This window comes from Petaurus breviceps, unplaced genomic scaffold (assembly GCF_028583685.1).
Source record: "Petaurus breviceps papuanus isolate PSGF00001 unplaced genomic scaffold, PetGlider_PUasm1.0 175, whole genome shotgun sequence".
NCBI classification, from domain to species: domain Eukaryota; kingdom Metazoa; phylum Chordata; class Mammalia; order Diprotodontia; family Petauridae; genus Petaurus; species Petaurus breviceps.
This window is the reverse complement of record NW_027185764.1, coordinates 23,259,670-23,275,957: the sequence shown is the minus strand read 5'-3', so window position 1 is coordinate 23,275,957 and position 16,288 is coordinate 23,259,670. Positions and strand designations below refer to the sequence as shown.

Here is a 16,288-nt window from a genome sequence, read left to right as displayed (position 1 = left end):
AAGGGGATTTATTTTTTTTCATCCTTTATGATTGAGTTTTATGAAATATTCATTTTTTTTTCCCTTTCCTCTTCCCTTTCCTTGGATGTGATGCTTGTTCCTGACAGGTCGGTCTGCATACACACCTGGATCCTACAGTATTCCATCACAAACTGTGTTCCAGCCCTCCAGTGCCATAGTAGTTGTTGGAGGCTGTCCAGCCTGCAGGTATGATAGTTCTATCTACATTGAATTGTTACTATTTTTTAAGCTAGTGACTTCTTATTTTACATAAATCTGTACTGTTGCAGTTTTCCTGTACATTACTTCCTTCTGTGTACTCTTGGGATCCAATGACCCTGGCTGCCTTGTTCTTTGAAAATGATGCCCCATCTCCAGGTTCTGGGGTGTCCTCTATGCCTGAAATGCTTTTCCTGCTTACCTCCACCTCTGTTTCCTTCAGAACTCTGCTCAAATCCCATCTTTGGGAGACATATTCCAGTGTTATTTTCCCACCTTTTCCCCATCCCAAGTGCCTTTTCTGAGATTCCCTACCATATATACTATATATATATTCATATGGTGTGTGTTTTTTTGTTGTCTTTCTTTCCCCCTCCTCCAACTGTGAGCTCCTTGAGGGTGGAGACCATGATTTTGCCTTTATATTCTCAGTACTTGATAATAGTGCCTGTTGAATAGTTAACACTTAATAGATGTTTACTGATTCACTGTTGGCTAAAATAAATTTAAACACATTCACCCAAAACCTAACAGACCAAATTATTTGGGTCATAGGGAGACAAAGGCATAACTACAAAGAGATATGTCTTAATTTTTTTGGAAATTATTAGTAGGAGAGGTTGATATAAGTGATTTGTAGTAATAGAAACAGTGAAGAGAGTTACTTTCCTCCATGCCTAGCCCTGTTCTCTTAATTTCAGTTGATGGATGATTTGGCCTCCTGTTTTGAGAAGATGCAGACCATCTAATACAAGCTTCTTCAACTTCTGTCTCTCCATTTCAGCATTACATTTTCTCCACCCATCTTCTTAGACTCTTCCATTGCAAGATTTACTTATCTGCATGTAGTTGTAAATTCATCTTTTCTCCTCTCCTATGGAACTTCAATACATTAATCTATCCCTCCTCTTTCTTGGAAAATGACTTTCCCTTCACTGACTCCTCTGTCTAAAAATATGCCGAGGTGACTCCTTTTAAATTTTTTTTTGCTTTTTTGGAGGGCAGTTGGGGTTAAGCGACTTGCCCAAGGTCACAGGGCTAGTTTTTTTGTGTGTTAAGTGTCTGAGGTCGGACTTGAACCCAGGTCCTCCTGACTCCAGGCCTGGTGCTCTATTCACTGCACCACCTGGCCGCCCCTGAGGTGACTCTTATTTTCTTCCTTCTCTAAGCCTTCTTCTTGGCTCTCTTTCCATTTATTGCTTAGCTTATGTACACTTCCTGCTGCTTCCACATCTACTCCTTCAACCACTTGCTGTCTTTCTCCTGCCTTCAATCAATCTATTGAAATAGTTCTTTCAAAAATAGCCCCTGCCATCCCTATCATCAAAGCTAATGGGACTTTCTCAGGCTTCATTCTTTTAGATTTCTCTGCAGCATTTAATACTTACTACCCCTTACTTTGAATTTTGAATCCTTGGTTTCTGTGACACACCTTGGATTTTTCTCCTTTTGCTTTTCTATTACTCTGGTCTCTCTTCTGTGATTCCTCTTGCACTACCTTTAATTCTTTCTTTAACCTTTTTGTCTCTTTACCTTTTCTTCCTAGATGTTCATCTACTCATTTGTTGATTATAGACGTGACTCCTAATTTGATAGCTCTAAATATTAATCCTTCATCTTGATGTTCACATGTGGCTTCTGATGGTTAGTAAGATAACCAGGTAGAAATCGCCAGGGGGCATCTCAGCATTATTCAAAGGGAGCTTATCCTCTTTTCCTTGCCTCTCTGAACCCATTCTGAATTCCTCTATTTTCATCTAATTTTGCCAATGAAATATCTCTTTCCTCCTTTCCATTCTTATTGCTATCTTAATTAAGTCTTATGCTAATCTCTTGTAATTGTATCATTGTCTAAGCTGGTTTTCCAGACTTCCAGTCTTTACCCCATAATCCATACTACTTGTTAACCTTTCTGAAGCATGATTCTGATTATATTACTCCTTTGGTCAAAAACCTTCAGCCACTTCCCTTATAGAATCAGGTCCAAAATCTTTAGTACTGCATTCTAGACTCTATACCAACCATCTCTGTCACATTGACAGCTTTATCTTCCATTCTTTTCTTTTTTTTTTTTTGCATAGGGGCAGTTGGGGTTAAGTGACTTGCCCAAGGTCACATGGCTAGTTTTTTTGTGTTAAGTGTCTGAGGCTGGATTTGAACTCAGGTCCTCCTGACTCCAGGGCTGGTGCTCTATTCACTGTGCCACTTAGCCTCCCCCATTATTTTCTTAAACACATATAATCCATATGTTAGCCAAATAATGCTTACTCTTTCTTGAACATACTTGCATTGTTCTGCCTTATTTGTTTGTGTGCTTTTTTCTCTGTCTGGATTGTCTTTTTTCCTCTACTCTGATGTTTTTCAACCATCTATTTATCTACCTTTTTAGTTTGGATGCACTTACTCTATGAAGCCTTTTGTGCACCAGCTGGAGGTTAAGCCATGACTTCTTTCAACACTTTTTTTTCTCCTTTAAAATTTTTTCAGTTGATAAAGCATGTTTTTTCTCAATTCTCTCATCCCCACCCCCCACACTCCCATAGGGAAAAAAGAAAGGAAAACAAAATCCTTATAGCAGATATTCATATTTAAGAAAAACAAATTCTCACATTGGCCACAAATAAAAATAGATGTTTCTGCATCTAAGAGTCCATTAACTCTGTTAGGAGATGGAAAAGAGGTATCATCATTACCCTGTTGGACCAGTATTGGGTCATTGCATTGATCTTAAGTTTTCCACAGTGGTTTCTTTTTACCGTGTTGTTTTTGTATAAATTGTTTATTTGGTTTTGCTTGCTTTACTCTGCATCAATTTATATAAATCTTCTCCAGATTTCTCTGAGACTCATAATTTCTTATGGTTTAGTAGTATTTGATTATGGTCATATATCATAATTTGTTCAGCTATTTCCCAAAAGATAGACAACCCATTAGTTTTCAGTTCTTTGCTACCATAAATAAGCTTCTATAAAAATGCTTTTGTATATGTGGATTCTCTTTATTGTCTTTGATATCTTTGGGGTATGGGCCTAGTAGTGATATAATTGGGTCGTTACACAATTCAGTGACTTTTGGGGCATAGTTCCAAATTGATTTCCAAAATGGCAGGACCACAGCTCCACCAACAGTGCATTAATTTGCTTGTTTTTACGAAGCTTCTCTTAACATTTATCATTTTCTTTTTAACTTTGCCAGTCAGATGGGTATGTTAAGATTGTTTTCTGAATTGTTTTGTATTTATTTGTGTATATATCTTGTTTCCCCTCCCTTTCTTGAGGGCAGGAACCATGAAACTTTGGATTTCAAAGGCATCTTACAGAGTACCTTGTGTAGTGGGCAAAAATACTTACTCAATATAATTAAAGTTATTAATGCCTTTTAAGAATATCTTATTAATTGTTCTCATCTCTTATTTTTTGGTTAAGCTCAGTAAGCTTCTTAATTCAGAATTATTGATGTGATTCTGGTTATTTGTACTTTGTCACAGAGAAGTTAAGAAATATAAATATTTTAGTCAGGACTGCATTTTTATTTTTTCCTGTTTTTGGTTCACCTGGACATCTTAGAAAGCTCTAGAAAACATTTTCTTCAAAACATTCATAAGTTTTTTTTTTATTGAAATGTAATTCTTTGATAAAAACGAGGAAGCATTCAGGTGAGATTTGTTTAGTAAATATTCCTGACCCATTTTCAACTGAATGCAGAGGAGAAATAAATGTGTTTGTTGTTGAAAATTACCTATCCATCATTAATAGGTGTTGGCTTTTGGAAACTGTTCCATTCATTTGGAGAAAAGTAGGAAACCCCACATCACTCTGTATTGTTACCTGTGATGTGTTTCATTGCCTTGAACAAATCCTAAAAACATGTTTGTGATTAGAAATATATACCTAGCTCTTTTTTGCAGTACTAATGATAGGTAACATTATTCAACCAGAAATCAGATGCAACACTGGAAGCACCCCTTCCTCCCCCGCCCCAAGTATCTAGTAAGTCAGTGAGGTTATATTAGTAAACACAGATATAGAGGTTTAAAAGAAAGTTTGTGGTGGCGCCCACTGTTTGAGGGAAGTAGGTGACTTGCTTTTGATTAAAGTGATTGTGAGGGTGTAGGGGAGGAGTGAAATAAGGTAGACCACAGTGTGGTTCTGTTATGTGATAAGATGTTCACTTCTTTGAGTTTTCTATATATTTGAGTCAAAAGTAGATATTGATCTATTGGCTGTGGTCCATCAACTCAATTACTCTCTATTGGTGCAAATCCACACCTGTTCACACCTATATGGTTTTAGAAGCAGCTGGTAGAGCTTTGGGCCTGGAGTCAGGAAGACCCGAGTTCAAATTCAGCTTCAAACACTTTTTAGCTTGTTACCTTGGGCAAGTGATTTAACCTGTCTTTGCGTCAGTATCCTCAGGCTCACAACCTAGGTGTTGTCTCCACTCTTTGCTATCTCCCTCCCACTAGCTCCCCAATATCCAGTCTGTTGCCAAGGTCTGTCAAGTTCACTTTTGCAATATCTTTGATTCTTTCTCCCCCATATCCCCCACATTGACCCTCATTACCTCACAACTGGGCTGTCACAGTACTCTGCTGATGGATCTGCTTGTCTCAAGTCTCTCTCCACTCCAGTCCCATCCTTCATTCAGCCACCAGAGTGATTTTCCTAGAATTCAGGTCCAACCATGTCATCCCTCCTACTAAATAAACTCCAGTGGCTCTCTTTCTGCCACCAGGATCAAATACAAAATCTTTTGTATGGCATTTAAAGCCCTTCATAACCTAACCCTTTCCTGCCTTTCCAGTCTTATACCTTAATCCCCCCCCCAATATATTCTTCAGACCAGTGACTGGCCTCCTTGCTGATTCATGAATGAGACCTCTATGTCTCAGCTCTGGGCATTTTCTCTGATTGTCCCACATTCCTGTAATGCTCCTTATCCCTGCTTACTGGCTTCCGTTATTTGTTGTTCAGTCGTGTCTTGACTCTTCCCATTTGGGGTTTTCTTGGCAAAGATACTGGAGTGGTTTGCCATTTCTTTCTCCAGCTCATCTGTCAGACGAGGGAACTGAGGCAAACAGGGTTAAGTGACTTGCCCAGGGTCACACAGCTAGTAAGTCTATCTGAGGCCAAATTTTAATTCAGGAAGATGAGTCTTCCTGACTCCAGGCCTGGCTTTCTATCCACTTAAATCTCAGTTAAAATCACATCTTCTGTAGGAAGTCTTTCCCTTACCCCTCTTAATTCTATGGAATTCCCTCTCTTAATTATTTCCTATTTTTCTTATATTTAGCTTGTTTGTATATGTACTATTTTATTTGTTTGTTGTCTCCTCCATTAGATTGTGAGCTCCTTGAGGGCAGGGACTGGCTTTTGCCTTTATTTTGTTTCCCTAGCACTTAGCATCCTGCCTACTGAGTAATAATAGGCATGTAATAAATGTTTATTGTCTGACACTTATTCTCAGGGTTGTCGTGAGGATCAAATGAGATAATAATTATAAAATGCTTAACACAGTGCCTGACACATAGTTTAATATAATAATTTAATAAAGTAATAATAATGATAATAATGATTTAATAAATGATTGTTCATTTCCTCATATAAGTCTTTCAGAGAGGACCTGCCTCTGGAAATCATTTTCTAGGATTTTTAATATGTGGAGGCCAGTGAAGCAGTCTGTCCATCTGTTCCCTACAAGAGTGTGCTACCTCCTTTTCCAAACCTACATTTCCAGTATTATATCTCTTATGAGTCAGTATAATTGGGAACTGTACCTCTGCATTATCTAGTTATAGGTTAGTTCTGATTGCTCTTATATGGAGACTTTAGAAAAGTTTGAAATTGAAGTCAGCAGAAAGAGAAATACTCAGGTGAATGGATTGTAACTGGGGAAATAGCACCCCCACCCCCCAACCCCTCAGTGCTTTTAGGAGGTATGACCTTGAATGAATTGAGTGTTTATGTTAAAGACCTAGCATTTTCTAATATAAAGTACATTAAAGTTGATTGATGTACCATCAGTATGTATGATTACATTGTGATAGTCAAATAATTTGCACAATAATGGAGGTAACCTGAGGTGTGAGGATAATTTGAATTGCATAATCCAATATGGCTTTTAATTCAGTTTGGCTTTGAAATATAGTTAGAGACCTTCTAGGACTCACTTATTTTTAATTTACATCTTGCCTGAGGTTAGTGTTGGTGAAGAATCTAGGGATAGCTGAGATTGGGGGGTTGGTGATAACTTTCCATAGTAAGTTTGGGAAATTCAGAAGGGGGCATGGGGGACATAACTGTTTTGAATACGCTGAATTTGAGATGTCTGTGGTACATTCAGTTCAAGAGATCTAAGAGGCAGTTAGTTATGTGAGATTGAAGCTCAGGAGAGAGCATAGGGCTGGATGTATAGATGAGGGAATCGCTTATGGAGATGATAATTGAACCTGTGGGAGCCAAGTGTCCTAATACAAAGTCAAAAGAGAATTGGGCTCAGGATGGAGCCCGGGGTCGGGGTGGGAGGCAGCTACTGTTAGTGGGACTGATCTAGATGATGAACTGGGGAGGAGGGAACAGAGGCTGGAGAACTATTCTCAAGAGTCAGGAAAGACTGGGTTCAAGTTCAGCCTTTGACATATACTGGTTTTGTAATTCTCAGCAAGTCACTTTTGTGCTTTTTTATTTTGGAGGGGGGAAGGCAGGGCAGTTAGAGTTAAATGATTTGCCCAAGGTCACATGTCAAGTAAGTGTTAAGTGTCTGAGGTCAGATTTGAACTCCGGTCCTCCTGACTCCAGGGTCAGTGCTCTAGCCACCCCCTAAGTCAGTTTTGTGGAAAACTAAAATTAAAACTCTTTTATGTACTTGAACAGAGTATCTTTTTAAATTAGTATTTCTCTAGCCTAAAGTCCTTTACAAATTTTTCCCTTTAGAAGAAAATATGTTAGAAGTTAGTTAAGAACATGAGAGTTCTGATCCGCCTAAGGTTGGATAGTGACTAATTGAACCTTTTTCCTCATTCTGTAGGGATTAGTGTATTGATCACTGGGAAGTCCCTTTGAACTTGCTGGGAGTGGTCTGAGAAGGAATTCTTAGAGCTTTCAGAGATTTTCTATTAAGAGTTGAATGTTAACCCAGAACTTTGTTTTTAACTTATTTTGCTCTTTTCATTGTTTAAGATTCCTGGAGTTCAAACTGTAGTTTTCAAAGTTAACCCTGCTTGTATGTGTTTCTTTCTGTCCCTCCTGTTCTCTTTTCTTCATTTAAAAAAGAAAAAAAAGATGCCTCCTCCCCCCCCTTTTGTTACCCTATCCTCCTCATCTTCCTACCTTCTTCCCTCATTGGAGAGAAAAGAAAAAGAATGCCCTTAAAAATGTCCAGCAGAACAGATCCCACATTGGCTGTGACCAGAAGCGTGTCTTGTTCTGTATTTTAGAGTCTGTCTGCTCTCTCTCGAGATGAGGTAGCATGCTTTTTCATTTGTCCTATGGTATTGTGGGTAGTTATTCTATCGATCAGAGTTCTGAAGGCTCTCAAAGTTGTTTTTCTTTATACTGTTGTTATTCCACAACTTCACCAGTGGTAGATTAGTATTCCTGTTTTTCCAGAACCTATCCAGTAGTTCTGATTTTCCTTTTTTGATGCACTTTGCCAATTTGATGTGTGTGTGAGGTGGAATCTCAGTTTGTTTAATTTGCATTTCTCTAATTGTTAGTGATTTGGGCATTTTTTTTAATATGGTTGTTGATAGAATGGATTTGAAATTGTCGGTTCAGGGGCGGCTACGTGGCGCTGTGAATAGAGCACCGGCCCTGGAGTCAGGAGGACCTGAGTTCAAATGTGACCTCAGATACTTAACACAAAACTAGCCATGTGACCTTGGGCAAGTCACTTAACCCCAATTGCCCTACCTTCCGTCCTCCCCTCCCCCCAAAAAAAGAAAAAGAAAGAATTTGTCTGTTCATATCCTTTTCCCATGTATTTCCTGGAGAATGACTCATATTGTTATAAATTTTATTCAGTTCCTTCCTTGGATTCCTTATGAAAGAAACTTGTTGCAAATATTTTTTTATCCCAGTTACCTGTTTTTCCCTTCTCATTTTAATTGCATTAATTTGAATAGCTTCTTAAAGAATTTTGAAAGCTTTGGTGGGAGGTTTGTATTGATTAGCTCCTATATTGGAGATGGAAAACACTTTTTGTATTTTCCCTCCAGATGCATTGGATTATATAATCTTAGAATAATGAGGATTTATTAAGGACCTGGATTTATTTGATGAGGGCATAAGTTCAGTAGTTCTGTAGATTCTGAGGCAAGGCATAATCCATGCATGCACTTCAGGGTGATAGCTTATAGGGAGGCATCTCAAATCCTTATAAAGGGTTTATACAGTCCACAGGATGTGTTCTTTTAGTCAGATGAATATTGTAGTAAGTGGTTCTTATGAAGCAAGATTTTTATATTGACATTGAAAATAAGTGCAAAAATCTCTTTTCCATTTTTCTTTCTCTCTCTTTCCTACCTCCTTTCTCCCTCTGCTCATCCCCTTTCCTTCTCTCTCTCTCCCCTTTAACTGAGCAAAGGTACCTTGGTTTTTAGTTATGGTTTTGAGGGTATTTGATGTTATCCTCAAAAGGTATACTTAGCAAACCTTTTGGGATCAGTTTGTACTGTTTCAAGCCTCAAGCAAACACGGGTGTTTTCTTTTGCCAAAGTCTTCTGAGTTTGTGATACTTAGTGATTATACCTGTATCTGTACATTGCTTCAGATCCCTTTGGGGTAAATAAAGGATATTTTACTAGGATTAGCTATCATCTAAGCCCCTGGATTTGTGAAAATGTAACTCTTGTGTCTACAATGTAATGCAACTATCTCCTTTAGCCTAACCAGCCTTACGTGAAAACTCATTATATTGTATATGATATATGATTGATATATATATATATATACACATATATATCATCAAATATTTTCTGCAGATAGGTGGGGCAGATCTACCTGTAGGTAAACCCATTGTTACTGTCTTCCTCTGACCCATTCACCTCAAGTCCAGATTAAAAAGTTTTGTACTTTAACAAATTAGCCCATTTTCTATTTTTTTCCTCATATCCCATTATCACAAGTTCATTTGGCTCCTGCTTTGAATTGAGAAAGTGAGAAACAGAAATTTGTCTTGGTCTTTAATAAGATTCTGGTATTTGAAGTCTTTTAGGGATGTTTTAGTTCATATAGCTAAAAAAGTTTAAATTACATTTTATTTTATGTTCATGGAAGATCTACCTTTTCTCCCTTTAACTCCTTCTCCCCTCCCCAGTTTCCTAATCTGTAAAATGGGGATAATAATAAATAGCACCTACCTAACAAGCTAGTTCTGAGGATCAGCTGAGATATTTGTAATATGTTTAGCAGAGAATCTGGCATATGGAGTTGCTTAAATCCTTCCTTCCTCCCTTTCTTGCTCCCTCCTTCCCTCCCCTTCCTTCCTCCCTTCATACCCTTCCACCCCCTTCCCCTCTCCTTCCCCAGAAGCCTTTTCCCTAGTGGTTGTTCTTGGGCCTCATTTTATGCATCTTAAAAGAAGAATTTTTGGAATATTGGTGGTGGTGATAGAATAGATCTCTGACTCTATTTTAAGATTTGTGATCTATGATTTGGAGATGTGGGGGTGGGGTGAGAAGGAGGTTCCATGAAAAATATAGATAAAAAATGATTTCTTCTCTGAGAGCAAGCTTTGAACTTGTAAAATTTAGAGCTAATAAAGGTTTAGTCCATCACCTGAACACCTGTAGGCAGCTGTCAAATTATTGTCCTGAGTCCACAACTCTCCCTCCCTTCCTTTTATTTCTCAGAAACCACCTTAAAAATGATCCAACCTATTACTTGAAGGAAAACAAACTTTTCAAAACCAATTTAATAAAGCAAACTCCCTAGTTTGAAGTAACAAAATAATAAAAAGAGCACATTCCAAGAAAGCAAAATTTAATAAGTTGAAAAGGAATCCTTTTTTCTTTAGCTCCTGCCTTGATATGTTTACGATGAAACTATTTATTGGAAGATCAGTGAACAGTTTGCTTTTGGCAGGTCTGTCATGGTTATTTCAAAACTATTGCAAAATAGCCATGCCCCCAAATATGACCAAAATAATGGTCTTCAAATCTGGGGTAGCTAGTGGGTCCACTTGCTCAGTGGGCATTTCTTTCTGAATGGGTAGGGGGAATAAAGGAGAAGGAAAAAGAGAGTTTATGTTTGTGAATAATAGCTTCCCCAGATTTTTATGGCATGAATGGTTCCACTTTTCTTTAGTCCTCTTGACAAATAAATATTGTCTCAAGTTCAAGCATGGTTTGATGGAGTAGCTTGCTCTGTTGCCTAATCATTTGGATTCTCAGTTTCTTCCTCTTCTTAACAAGGCCATAGACTGAAAACCAAAGCAAAAAATGGGATCCTTCTCTGTTGGCTATGGCAAACTTGGCCCTTTGCTTCCTGGGATTTAAGGAGGTTAGAGACTGAAGGATTTTGAAAGGGAGATCAGAGAGAGGAGAAGGATGATGGAGACATTTTGTCCTTGATAATTGCTTACATAGTTGTCCACTTGTGACTAATAATGAGGGGGCAAGGGGCCAATTGTGCCTGTGGCTTTCCTTAGGAACAGAAAGCTCAGACTGATTCTCAAAAAGTTTGGCTCCTTAAAGGCCCTGAAGATATTTGGTGCTTTTTGGAGAATAAAGATCAACCCCTCTTCTAGATGTGTTCTGTTCCTTGGAGATGGTAGACAAGACTTTTGTTATGAAGTAGTCCTTACCTTTGGCTTCTTGGCCACTCTTTGGAAAGCTGCCTTGACTCCTCTAAGCTGTTAATTCCAGGCAAAGGAAAAGACTTACTATAATATTAAGGATAGGGCTGGACTGGTGATTTCATTGCTCTTGGGGACTTCTGAGAACCTTTTCTCTATCAAAGCATCTATAACTCGGTGAGTCTTTGAGAGCTGCCTATAATAATATTATGTATTTTGTTTTGTTTTACTTTTTGGAGGGGAAAAGGCAGGGCATTTGGGGTTAAGTGACTTGCCCAAGGTCACACAGCTAGTAAGGGTTAAGTGTCTGAGCCTGGATTTGAACTCAGGTCCTCCTGACTCCAGGGCGGGTGCTCTATTCATGGTTTCACCTAGCCACCCCCAATATTATGTATTTTAAAAATCTGTTCAAAAGAATATTAAAATTCAGATGACTGTAAGAAAAAAGTATTTCAAGATGATTGACGCATTTGGCCTTAGGGACTAAAAGTTCTAAATTTGGTTTTGGAGTGAGGAAAGCATTGATTTGTGTTAAACTGATAGAGGCTGTACTCTTGTTAATTAAGAACAGCCAGTAATGTATCTTTGGAGTGGGGGTGAGTTCCTTTGTAGTTTGACACCATTTGTCAGATATCTATACCCCCTCAGCCTGTTCCCTATTTACTTTTCAGAATGAACATAAACTCTATCCTCCTGCTATGTCCTGCCTCCTAGCACACAAATCATTCCTGGTATTCTTTTTAAGGAAGTTCAGCCAAGAAATTCAATAGGAAAATAAAAATTTCTGAGTAGATTCAAGCTGACAGTTTTATCCTAAAATGACTCCTGGGGAACGAAGGGATGATTTTTGTATTTGATCATCCCATGAACCTTTCTGCTACTTACTATTTTTACACTTTTTTAGCTGTTGCCACAGTCTCCTACTAAATTTTAGGTGGAGGGTCTTGGACAGATTTGCAAACTCAGGTTAGAGAGAAAGTAGCTTTTGGCTCCTGCCTGCCTCTGTGAGTTGGGTGACAAGTGAAAATGTCCTGATATGTGATGCTTTGTGTTGGTACTAGATGTAGGAAGAAAAGAACCCCAGAAATGAGCCTGGCTTTCAATAAACCTGTAAGTTAGATTTGGAAGGAGATAGAGCCAAGTCTGTTAGGTTCCAGTAACAAAGTCTATTACTTTTACAGCTCTGACAGGGGCATCTTGTGACTAATTAGTTGAATTCATAAGGATTGGGTTACAAACTTAGAGCTGTAATATTTTTTGGAAAAAAAATGACTGAATCACTAATTGGGTATATATATATATATTTATATGAAAATAGCCATATTTGTTTAGAAGAAATTGATAGTGCAAAAGGCAAAGTGCTTTGGAGGGAAGGAAAAGAAATGGTGTGCTTTTGTATAGCTGTAAACATAAACATTAAAAAAAGAACTATATATTATGGGAAATGTTACAGCCCCTGACATCTAAGAATTTTGTTTTTAGTGAGAAATGTGATTTATTTTGATGTTTGGGGTGAGAGAATGCCCTAAACTCAAATAGAAACTGCTTCCTGAGGGCCAAATATTGACTTAAAATACCACAAATGAACATTATCTATATTATGTTGTATTTTTATTTATTTTGCTAAGCATTTCCCAGTTACATTTTAATCTGGTCGTGGGGGTTCTGTGCCGTTTGACGCTTCTGACCTAAAGAACTTGAGGCCTTTCCTAGGCCCTTATGGCCTCTTAGCAAGAGACTTGGGTGAGTTTTTACTTAAGTGCTTCTAGTGGGCTCTAAGATGAGGTGGTTCTTAACATTTTTTATGTCTTGGATTTCTTGGCAGTCTGGTAAAATCCATGGATCCCTTCTCAGAAGAATGTTTTAAATGCACAAAATAAAATGAAAAATTATGAAAAAAGCCAATTATATTGAAATCCAGTTATCAAAATATTGAAGGAGTTGGGGGAGAACCAAATTCATGGATTCGAGGTTAAGAACCTTTGCTCCAAGGAAAAGTTAACAGTTAATGTGATAATTCTTCCTTTTGTGTTCTGACTCAGGGAAAGAGAAGAGGGGTAGGCTAGGGATGTGTTCTTTGTGTGGGAGAAGCCCTATTTTTAGTCCTCCTCTTGGGGAATAGTAGCAGCAGCATAGACTTGGTGGGAAGACTGTAAAGTAATAGAAATGCTGTCCTTATTCTCAGGATGCTTACAGAGTATTGGGTAAGACAGGCCAGACCCAGATTGAGAAGCTCAGTAAAGGTGGAAAGAATGCTTTCTTCCTTTTGTGCCTGTTGAAATTCTGTTCTCCAGCATAAAATTCTGATGTCAACTTTATGAAGCTGTCTTCTGATTCAGATAGAAGACATGTATTCTTCCTATAAACTCTTCCTATAATCTCCTTTATATGTGCTATTTTAATATCTGAACTCATCCATTTCTTTCTTAATTGTATATATTCTATTTATTTCTCTAGATGCCACTCCCATTTAAAAAAGAATTTGGATTAGTTAGCATTTTGTTAGTTTCATTTGAATTTTTCCCCTTATTATGAACATTAAACAAACTTGAATATTTCATGAAAAGACATGGGCATTTCATTATACAGAAGAGCATTGTCTATATGTAAAATTTAAGTTCTGTTATATACAGTTTCTGAGAATCTCTTGTGTTTCTCCAGGAGGTTTTTGCTTCCATCCTGTCAGTAGCACATTATTAGTTAATTATAAAGAAAAAAAATGCATGTCAAATTTGACATATTAGTAATAACATGGGCAACTAGGTGGTACAGTGGATAGAGTGCCCAGCCTGGAGTCAGGAAGAATCATCTTCCTGAGTTCAAATGTGTCCTCAGACACTTACTAGCCGTGTGACTCTGGGCAAGTCACTTAACCCTGTTTGCCTCTGTTTCCTTATTTGCAAAATGTTCTGGAGGAGGAAATGGCAAACCACTTCAGGATCTTTGCCAAGAAAGCCCCAAATAGGGTCATGAAGAATGGGCCAGGACTGAAAACATTGGAACAGTAACGTTGTTAACAGTAACATAAGCAGTAACAACAGCAACAACGTGGCTCTGCTTCTCTCTTTCTTCCCCTGAACTTTCTTTTACCTTTTTTGGTGTATTTTTAATATTTCATCGTTGTTCTTTTTTTTTTTTTAATATTTTTGCATCACTATTACTATCTACCAACTAGATAGAAGCCTTCCTTGGTAACAAATAAAAATCAGCCCATTAGCTACACCTGAAATGTCTCATTCTAGACTATTGTCTCTGCCAAGAGAAGGGGGGCATGCTTCATCATTAGCTTTCTAAAGTCATCCTTTTGGATCACTGCATTGTTCTGAGTTTTCAGATCTTTCACTTAATTTTCTTTAGAGTGGTCATTTTATAAATTGTTCTTGTACTTGCTTACTGTACCCTGTATCATCAGTTTGCATATTTCCCCCCCAGATTTCTCTGGTTCTTTTTACCTTGAATCATTTCTTATAGTACAATAATATTCTGTTATATTTATGTACTATGACTTGTGTCCAACCCCTCCCCAATTTTAGTTCCCCCTTTCCATGGCAACCACTTTGTTTCTAGTTCTTTGTTACAATAAAAGCTCTGCTTTGTTTTTGTACACACAAATCCTTTTCTGCTATCTTTGACATCTTTGGATTATATATACTTTATGAGTATCACTTGGGTCAAGGGGGAAGTAGGTGGGATTGTGAATATAACTCTGGATATGGAGTCATGAATACAGGAGTTCAAATCCTGACTCAGACATTTAACATCGATATGACTTTAGACAAGCCACTGTTTGCCTCAGTTTCCTCATCTGTAAAATGGGGATAATAATAGCACCTACTTCCTAAGATCGTTGTGAGAATCAAATGAGGTACTATTTTTAAAGCTTTTTGCAACCTTAAAGCAATATATAAATACTAGCTCATCATCATCCTCATCAAGGAGTATTATAACAGTTTAGTGAATTTTGGGGTAACTTTTGACAGTTTAGTCTCAAGCCACATGATCATGCCTAATTTTTCTCTGAACTTTTTGAAATTTGAATTTCCTAAAGTCTCAGGTAGACTAAGACAATGAACCAGCATTGTCTTCCTTAGTAGCTATCAAAAGCCCGAGTATGATATAGCCATTTTCTCCTAAGATTCTGTGTTACACCAACAGACTCTTACCTTATATCTGACTGGAATCAGATCCAAAGGAGCACTTCCCCTGATCACTTCCTCTTCTTTCTGAGAGATGAATTTGTAAGATTTCCCATTTGTAGCAGAATGAAACTTGCAGTAATAGCCTGGTAGTTGAAGTTCCTCATCATTGATATATCTTGCTTCTTTCAGTTTTCTGATCTCTGAAAATTCATCAACTATTTTCTCCACTGAGGCAGGTAATTTGTAATACATCCCCACACTACAATATAAAGTTTTCTTTCTTCTTGGAATCTCATCCAAAAAGTCTCCATATTTCTTCTCAAGTTCATGGATTTCCACCCAGGTATATATAACTTCTTAATTTTTAATTATGATCTAGAAAGTCATCAACAAACATGGAATTGCCATACATAGAAAGGTCAGAAAATGGAGATTGTGAACAAACTGTATATAACCTAGCCCTTTTAGCATGCATTAGCTTTAGCATGATTAGTACAGATATAGTCTTGTTTCTTAACCTTCTCTGAATCCCATTGTGGTTTCCTTTGTATTTTAAAGATATTTCACTGATGCTCATTGCTCTCTTAATTTATTTTGGCATCACTATCACTACCTCTTCCACTTTCCCCTTGATTTCTCCCTTTTACCCCCTTGACTTCCACAAGTTCTCCATTGTAATGAAAACTTCGTCAAGCAGAACATTTGTGTTGTGGTTCTGTGAGGGAATATATGTCTTATTCTACACCCGTAGCCCATCACTTCTAGACCCAGAAGTGGGAAGGATGTTTCATCATCAGTCATCTGAAGTTGTGATTAGTAGTTGTTTTTTCTTTACAGTGTTGTTACTGTAAAAAATAGTTCTGGTTCTGGTCCTTTTACTCTGCATCAGTTCATTCATATCTCCAAATTTGTCCATTTCATCATTTATATATTTCCTTAGACTTATAGAATGTTAGGGTTGGTCAAGTATAATCCCTGTATTTTATAGATGAGGAAATTAAAGTGTTTTTTCCTTCTATTAGCTCAGTTTCTTTTGTAACTTAAAAACTTATAAAAGGTTTTTGTTTTTTGATTTTTGGACTGGACCTGCAATTTAATTGGTTTTTGTTTTGTTTTGTTTTTTTGGCCTCGACCTT

The 16,288-nt window shown here is 37.6% G+C and overlaps 1 protein-coding gene across 1 annotated transcript in view; it reads left to right on the top strand.

Annotated features, from left to right (window-relative positions):
* Positions 1–16,288, top strand: part of BRI3 (brain protein I3) — a 28,619-nt gene that overhangs the window by 3,078 nt on the left and 9,253 nt on the right. The window contains exon 2 of the mRNA XM_069084885.1: positions 108–207. Within this exon, the coding sequence (XP_068940986.1) occupies positions 108–207 (100 nt within the window). The remainder of the gene's footprint in view (positions 1–107; positions 208–16,288) is intronic.